This window comes from Patella vulgata, chromosome 8, assembly GCF_932274485.2.
Source record: "Patella vulgata chromosome 8, xgPatVulg1.2, whole genome shotgun sequence".
NCBI lineage: Eukaryota > Metazoa > Mollusca > Gastropoda > Patellidae > Patella > Patella vulgata.
Window position 1 is genome coordinate 4,707,975 of NC_065886.2, and position 8,939 is coordinate 4,716,913.

An 8,939-nucleotide genomic window follows, 5' to 3' on the forward strand; every position below is an offset into this window, starting at 1 on the left:
GGACATGCTGGGCTCTTTGAGGTTATAAAGATTAAGCTCAACAGATTGTTCAAAAAAATCTTAATGGCAGTGTCAGATTTAGTTGAAGAGAGGCAGTAGACAATTCCACTTACGAGACCCCGCCTAATCTCACACCCTCACAACCAGAACCACTTATAAGACCCTTCCCAATCCCACACGACCAGAACCACTTATAAGACCCCTCCCAATCCCACACCCACACAACCAGAACCACTTATAAGACCCCTCCCAATCCCACACCCTCACGACCAGAGCCAGTTATAAGACCCCTCCCAATCCCACACCCTCACGACCAGAGCCAGTTATAAGACCCCTCCCAATCCCTCACAATCAGAGGAAGATGAAAGTGTGTTTAAACATAAATAAAGAAAGCTGAGGGTGATGACAGATGTTTAAGACTATAGTGTGTGTAAGAAAAGCTAAGACCCTATGACAGGGTAAAACGTATTATAAATATATTTACCTTTGCTGGAGGCCCCCTAGATCATGAGGCTCTGTGCTAGACCAGTGTTACCCAACTTATTTTTCCCATGCCCCACCTTTTGGTAACAAAAAATCGGGTGCCCCACAACATTTTCACACAAATATAAATTAAGGCATTTAAGCAAATGCAGATACCTTTACCTCATTATCAGCCTACACACTACTCAAATTTACCCAATGGGGAAGGAACTAGTGGTCTGAGGTCTGATGTGTTAAATGGAGTTATTTCCCCTGCACAATGTAAATGCGCGTCCATCACGACACCCACGAAGATGAGACGACTTGTATTGTTGTTTGAGTTAATATGGTGTTTTATACAGATGTATATAATAGGTGTTTATATTCTGATCAGAGAAATGGTACAGGGTCATTATTCACCGTCAGGTAAATACACAGTCTTGTAGTTTAAATGACTGTCAAATATAGGTTTTATATCTCGTGATGTATAGCTAGGGTGTCAACGATAGCAGTATGATAACAGGGGCGGATCCAGAGGGGAGTCGACCCCCCCCCCCTCCTCCCTGCTCAGCTACATAAAAAAAATTGTAAATCAACACTTTTTATGAGAAAAGTTTAGATCGGTCGTGTGGTTTATCCTTTATCGTCAGATGTGGGACAGGATGGGCACTCAAAGCACGAGATAATGATATAGACATTATGTGATATCACAATTAATGCTTTGCATCCATGAAATTGATTCACAATGTCATTGTATTAATTCATAATAAAAATTGACGTCAAACGAGATGTTGAATTTCTCTGTTTAAAAAGCTCAATGTGTATGTATATACGCCAAAATGATGATATAGACCATGTATATAGACCATGCGAGAGGGGGGGGAGATACATTGTCTCAGGAACCTAGCAAACCCCCTCCTGCAAAAATTCCTGGATCCGCCCCTGGATAATGATTTAGAGAGAGAGAGAAATGGGGTTTGACGTCCACTCGACACAGACTAGGTCATTTCGGGACTAACATATGATTTAATTCTATTTCAATAATTCTCTTGGGCATATGGGTCTTTAGCAGTGGGACGAAACCCTAGGACCCGGAGAAAACCCACGAGGCTGGACAGGCAACCCTACTCCTTGTCACGTACAACCGGGGATTCGAAACCACGCCAGTTGACTCAATGACAGGCCTTATGATACAGCGGGCATGTGCTAACCATGCATTCGGTCATCCATCCCCCGATAATGATATAGAAGATATGGATCGTACCGTCGTCGTGGACTTTTTATCCAAAAGGAAATTTTTCCGCTTTGGAAAAATCAAAGGATGACGCCTCATACACAATATAGTAGACTTACTCCTAAAGTAGACCTGATAATATTAAGTCAAATATAAAAATAAATACACTATCCTAGATTATATTCTATACATCAAGAGTTGCAGACAATTTTTAATAAATGTTCAGTGCCCATTAATACTAATTACTATGACTTGCTTTAGTTCCAACCAAATTAGCCCTAGTAAATCGCGATTTGGGGCTGTTAAGAAGTTAATAATAGCTACTTATAAATGATATCTTACAATTCAACTTGATTTCAGGGTAGACTAAAATAATGTTTAGGGGAGGCCATCTTTTACTTTAACCTTTTCTTCTTGTTCTCTATTTCAGATAAAGAGCTTCCTGACAGTACAGGTCTAATTGCCATGGTTACAGGAGGCACCGAGGGAATTGGATTAGAAGTTGTTCGGAAATTGATATCTAAAAATGTGACTGTGTTTATAGGTAGGGCCTACATGTAGGGTATGATATATAGTATTGATCACTAACTTGGAGATCCCGTGTTCGATCCCTGAGAAAGTTCTTCGGGAATTTCCAGGGTGGTTCCCCCATGTCAGTGGTGCAGGACGTAGGGCCTGGCAATGGATAATGTATGCCTGGTTGTGCAGATGATATGAAAAACCGAGGTCCCATGTACACATTGATGTGCATGTAAAAGATCCCTTGACAGTTGGAAAGCTACTTACAGTCACCATGGGCAATAGGATACCCTAGATCAAATATATTTCTTTGTTTATTTTTTAGCATCAATGAATAAATCAAAAGCAGAGAAAATAATCAATGAATTGAAATATGATTATCCTTCATCACAAGGTGGGTACAACTTGTCTAACTACATCACAAGGTGGGTTCAACTTGTCTTACTACATCACAGGGTGGGTACAACTTGTCTAACTACATCACAAGGTGGGTTCAACTTGTCTTACTACATCACAGGGTGGGTACAACTTGTCTAACTACATCACAAGGTGGGTTCAACTTGTCTTACTACATCACAGGGTGGGTACAACTTGTCTAACTACATCACAAGGTGGGTTCAACTTGTCTTACTACATCACAGGGTGGGTACAACTTGTCTAACTACATCACAAGGTGGGTTCAACTTGTCTTACTACATCACAGGGTGGGTACAACTTGTCTAACTACATCACAAGGTGGGTACAACTTGTCTAACTACATCACAAGGTGGGTACAACTTGTCTTACTACATCACAAGGTGGGTACAACTTGTCTTACTACATCACATGGTGGGTACAACTTGTCTAACTACATCACAAGGTGGGTACAACTTGTCTTACTACATCACAAGGTGGGTACCACTTATCTTACCACATCACAAGGTGGGTACAACCTGTCTTGCTACACTACAAGATAAGTAAAACCTACCTTATTATTATCCTGGTGTATTTGGTAGTGTTATTATATATTTAACACAAGCTATGTCTATTGATATATTTTACAGTTTACCATATAGCAGTAGATTTAAGAAGCTTAAAATCAGTAAAAGATTGCGTGAATGAATTCCTGGAATATAGAAGACCACTACATATTCTTATAAATAATGGTAAAGTATTTCTTTATCTATGGCAAACACGACTCAGGTATTATGTGTTGAGGAATATGAGCAGACATTTGATTAACTAATCAACGTTGATGTTTCTGGTGGGATACCCACAGTTCTGTACGCCAAGAACTTGCCATAATAAACAGTTTCATTGGCTAATCACTCACATCAACCAGAACGTGAGTTATATACCAACTCTTCCAGATCCTAGTGTAGTAACGACAAGTAAAACAAAATTTTGAACTATAAAAAATGAAACGAAATGAAATAGGATCTGTGTTTTAATCAGATTGATGGTATTAGTAATATAAATGTAAATACACAGGTCACAGTTTATTACTGAGGCTTCTGTAATATTTATCAAGTAATAAGGCGTAATTATATTCTATAGAATTGTGTATATAAACTGACTTGTATCAACACTTAGTTAATTTAATTTAAAATGGGAGTGTGGTGGCTCAGTGAGTAAGATGCTGGCTCGTTGACCTTGAGGTTCCTCATTTGATCCTGTTGTTGGCCGACATAGCTCCTCCGGATCCGATATGGTTTCAAATTTCATTTGTGCTTGGTTTCGGACAGACTGTCTGGCAAGGAACAGCATTGGCCGAGAAAATTCATCAGGATTTTCTGTCGTAGTTTCCCCTTGTCAGTGGTGCAGGATGGAGGGCCTGACAAGAACAGCTGTATAGTTATTCAGATGGGATGGAAAACCGAGGTCCTGTGTATACATTGGCCGCATGTAAAAGATCCCTTGGCAGTTGGAATTCGATATACGGGTAGACCATAATGCCAGTCTGGGAACAATTCCTCTTATAACACACTGTATGGCGTACGTTGGTCTTCATTAGCCCAGTTGGCGTAGGACATTAAACCCCATTTCATTTCATTTCATTTGGAGGTGGGGGTTGGATGGTTGAATGGTTAGCGCGTGGGCGTTGCACCATAAGGTATGTCATTGATTCATATGGTGTGATTTCGATTCCCTGGTTGTATGTGACAAGAGGTTGTGTCACCTATCCAACCTCATGGGTTTTCTCCGGGTCCTCCGGTTTCCTCCTCCAACTGCTAAAGACCCCTACGCACAAGCGAATTATTGCAATAAAATAGAACCATATGTTAGTCCCGAAATGACCTAGTTTGTGTCGAGTGGATTTAAATACCATTTCTCCCTCTCTCTCTCTCATTTCATTTGGCAAGTTGTTCATTCTGTTATTGTGTATTGTATATTTCAGCTGGTGTTATGTTAACACCATATACATTAACCACCGATGGTTTTGAAGAACAATTTCAAGTCAACTATCTGAGTCATTTTTATTTTACATCATTATTACTGGATAAACTTGAATCATCAAGTAGTCCAGATTATACTAGTCGTATAGTAAATGTTTCATCAGCAGCTCATGTGTTTGGAGGAAAGAATTTAGATAAACTGATTTCCAAGTAAGAATGGTGTGGCCATATAAAACATGTATTCTGGTTCTCAAATGACCTGTTTTTATTTCAAAAAATATAAATGATCTGATAAATGACAGATTGTAAATGTTTTACCTCAGTTGGGGGAGTTGGGTGGCGGAACAAGGAAAGTGCCTTGTTGTTTAGACAGGACAAAAATCAAAGGCCACCCCTGTACACATCAGTATGCACCAGAGATGCGATTTCGCCAGTATATTCCGGACATGTCCTATGGTATTTTCCAAAAGTCCAACCAGGAATATGCCCAATCGGACATCAAGATATGGTGAATAATATTCATCTCGATTATTGTTGATAATAGGCTGGATTGATTAGGTAATTAAGTGATCAACGTATTTATCATGTTATATCGTCTATACACCTACCTTGATTAACTACTTAATCTGCCTTGATTGGCTGACTTAATCCTTTGTCGGACAATTCATCAACCCAATCCTGAACAGAAGCCAAAGAACCCTTTTCCGTTAGTATACCGTAACTGGCTGTCAGAGAATAATTCTCGCCCACAGATAGCACATGTAACCATAGAAATGAACATAACCATATGTTAGTCTAAAACTGATGGTAGAATTATGTTCACGAGATGAGAGAGAGAGAGTTTAACGTCCACTCGGTACTAACACATAGTTCAATTTTATTTCAATAATTTGTTTGCGCGTAGGGGTTTTTAGTAGAGAAAGGAACCCGGAAAAAACTCACATGGTTAGGAAGGAAATCCTATTCTTCGTCACATACATGACAGACCTTATGATCTAAACCATTTGGACACCTACCCACCCACCCCAATCCTTAAGAACAATAGGCCAAAAACAGTTGATGATGTGTTAATATTGTATTTTTCAGATGTGATGGATTGTTTGAATATTCCCCCCATTATGCCTACACTACGTCTAAACTAGCAATAATACTAGCCACTTATAGTCTACATAAAGAGCTCAAGGGCAGTAACTCTCATATTACTGTTAATGCTGTACATCCTGGAATAGTTAACACCGGTCTCTATAGAAACGTTCACTGGTCTATTAAATGGTTGATGATTTTCCTTGCTAAACATTTATTTAAGGTGAGTTATGAAACTATACCAAACTAGTGTCCAGCCCACACTGCTTTTGTTTGGCACCAGTCCTGAACTTGTGTCTTGCCCACACTGCTTCTTTTGCACCAGTCCAAAACGACTTCATGGCACCAATCCTGAACTATTACCTAGCCCACATAGCTTCTGTGTGACACCAATCCTGAACTATTGTCTAGCCCAGATAGCTTCTGTGTGACACAAGTCATGAACTATTGTCTAGCCCACATAGCTTCTGTGTGACACCAGTCTTGAACTAATGTTTAGCCCACATAGCTCCTGTGTGACACCAGTCCTGAACTATTGTCTAGACCACATAGCTTCTGTGTGACACAAGTCATGAACTATTGTTTAGCCTACATAGCTTCTGTGTGACACCAGTCTTGAACTAATGTCTAGCCTACATAGCTTCTGTGTGACACCAATCCTGAACTAGTGTATAACCCATACTGCTTTTATATGCCACCAGTAAAAGTAGTTATTAAATTAATCATTGCTGTTCTTTCCCCCTCGCACAACCTGAAGGTCAGTATTTTCAAGTGAAATGGATTTTGATTAAATTTAGCATATACAGTCATTATCACACACCCGCACCAATCACTGTCATCTGTGAATATTTAATTAGCCTACTTCAATTTGATTGGTCATTGTTAAAGTAACTGCCATCTGTCCTTCCTAGGTGAAAGTCCTTACTCCGGAAAAGAAGAGTGGGGGGGGGGAAGCAAAACATAATCATCAGTACTGTAGTGTAGCTGGGGTGAGGGATGCGGTTCACCCCCAGGGAACACGATTTTGGGATGCGACTGAAATAAAAGTTGTTTTTCTATCAGGATGGCACAAACTCTACCGTACTAACACATCTGCATCAATCTCATTATTTATGATAAAATTTATGTACCTGGTATTTCAATTATATTTCAGACACCAAAAAATGCCAGTGATTCTGTAGTCTTTGTTGCCATAGCACCACATTTAGATGGTGTATCAGGTGGTTACTATGACAACTGTAAATCTGTCCAATCGTGTGCCTTATCATATGATCAGAGTTTACAAAAAGAATTACAGTGTCGGACTAAAGATTTGCTTCAACAGAAGACATGACATGTATTTTCTGTTTTCAAGAACTATAATTTAAGCATATTGATCATAATTCATCAAAGGGATGAGACAAGTGAATTCACTTGCAAAGTTCTTCAAGAACTATGTATCTACCACTATAAAATCATAAAGGCTGAGAGTTGAGTAGTAGTTATACACTACACTATACATGTACACTATATTAATTTTGGAATTTTGAATATTATTCACCATGTCTTGATGTACGATTGGGCATGTTCCTGGTCGGACAATTTAGGACGTTGCAAAATAGCGTCGGACATGTCCGGAATATACGGGTGAAATCCCATTTCTGACGGAGACATACAGATAGACACTGACTGTTGTTTGTTATGAGTTGCTAACAATAGAACTTAAAATAACATGAAATGGGGTTTAACGTCCTACTGTTCTGTTCCGACTGGGCTAATAAAGACGGACATACACCATACAGTGTGCTATGAGGCCATTTGACCCTGACAGCGGCACTATGGTCAACTCTTATTTCAAATTCCAACTATCAAGGGTTCTTTTACGTGCATGGCAACAGGTACACAGGACCTCGTTTTTTGTACCATCCGAACGACTACACACTGGCCTTCAGTCCTGCACAACTGACAAAATCGTGAGGAACTTTCTCGGCCAAGACCTGAGTGAGCCCGAGACCTTCTGGTTAACGAGTCAGTGTCATACTCACTGAGCCACCACAGCTCCCACAATAAGACAGAAAGCTGAATACTTTACAGGGGGATGTTGACAAATGTTGTAATAATTGATGCCTCACCCTCTGACGTCATAGGGTTAAAAGTAGGCTGTATTTTTTTTGTTTTAAAAAATAATTAAAGATATGAAAATTAAACTTCAAACAAATGGGCCTATAACATTTATCAATAAACAGATTTGGGCTTATTCGTTTATCTTTTTACAAATATATAATCTTAACCCTAAACCTACATAAGAGTGAATACTTTGCATACAAACATAATGGTTCTGGGTGACATGTATTGTATTGTAGGCCTTTACTGCCTTACGGCTTTTGGACTTCTAACACCAAGTTTTTCATAGTTTTATAACTCCTATTTCATTTCAAAGATCTATCTATTGTATGGCTTTTAGTTTTTTTAATAAATAAATAATTCAAGAAATTAAAATTGAATCTTAAAATGGGTTTTATAATAAATTTTCCAGTAAACGTATAGGAATGAACTTTTTGCATATATCAGAACTGAGGGTTTCCAGAATATATTAATTTGAATGTCGACATAAATATGTATTATACTGTAGACTTTTAAAGGCCTACTAATGCAAAGAACCTGTTAATGTTAATTAAACAGGCATTAATCAAGAGCCAAGTCTGCCTATTACAGGTCTTTCTTTAGGCCTTAAATGTTATATTATTAATTAGACATTTGTTAACATGACAAGACTATAACCAACCCTCTATGCCATCGGATAGCTCCAATTTTAAATAGATTATCGGTAGAAAGATTCGGTCATATTTTGATGATTAATTTAAAAATGGAGATGCGAGGCCAAGTCTTGGATATACCAGTATATTATAGCCATGCACATATCTTGTCAAAACTACAAACACTGATAACTTGAATAAAGTAATTTGAATAAAATTTTCAATATCTTCATTTTGCATTATCTATTTTTGAACTACATAATGTATCTTTAAAGTTTAATACTTTAGGCCAATAAAGACAAACCAAAGTTACTATAGGGGTGGGATGAGGGCTTGTTTTTTGGGAGTTTTTTTAACATATGGAGTATGGACTATGGAGATAAATTGTAATAACTTTTAGAAATGTAATACAAATAAAATGAAATGAAATGGGGTTTAACGTCCTACTGTTCTGCTTAGAATGAGCTAATAAAGACGGGCATATGCCATATGCTGTGCTATGAGGAAATTTTGGCCGGGCAGTGGCACTAT

The 8,939-nt window shown here is 38.5% G+C and overlaps 1 protein-coding gene across 2 annotated transcripts; it reads left to right on the forward strand.

Moving 5' to 3' along the window:
- Nucleotides 1-746: 746 nt before the first annotated feature.
- On the forward strand, nucleotides 747-8,610 carry LOC126829419 (dehydrogenase/reductase SDR family member on chromosome X). 2 transcript variants are annotated; one of them, XM_050559324.2, is made up of 7 exons: nucleotides 747-888; nucleotides 2,127-2,240; nucleotides 2,541-2,609; nucleotides 3,259-3,360; nucleotides 4,593-4,800; nucleotides 5,677-5,896; nucleotides 6,827-8,609. In XM_050559324.2, exons 1-7 carry the CDS (start codon nucleotides 777-779, stop codon nucleotides 7,004-7,006), a joined length of 1,005 nt encoding a protein of 334 aa, XP_050415281.1. In that variant the 5' UTR covers nucleotides 747-776; the 3' UTR covers nucleotides 7,007-8,609. The 2 variants fall into 2 exon arrangements, with proteins under 2 accessions (XP_050415281.1, XP_050415282.1); XM_050559325.2 differs by lacking the exon at nucleotides 2,541-2,609 and having other exon boundaries at nucleotides 6,827-8,610.
- Nucleotides 8,611-8,939: the final 329 nt, after the last annotated feature.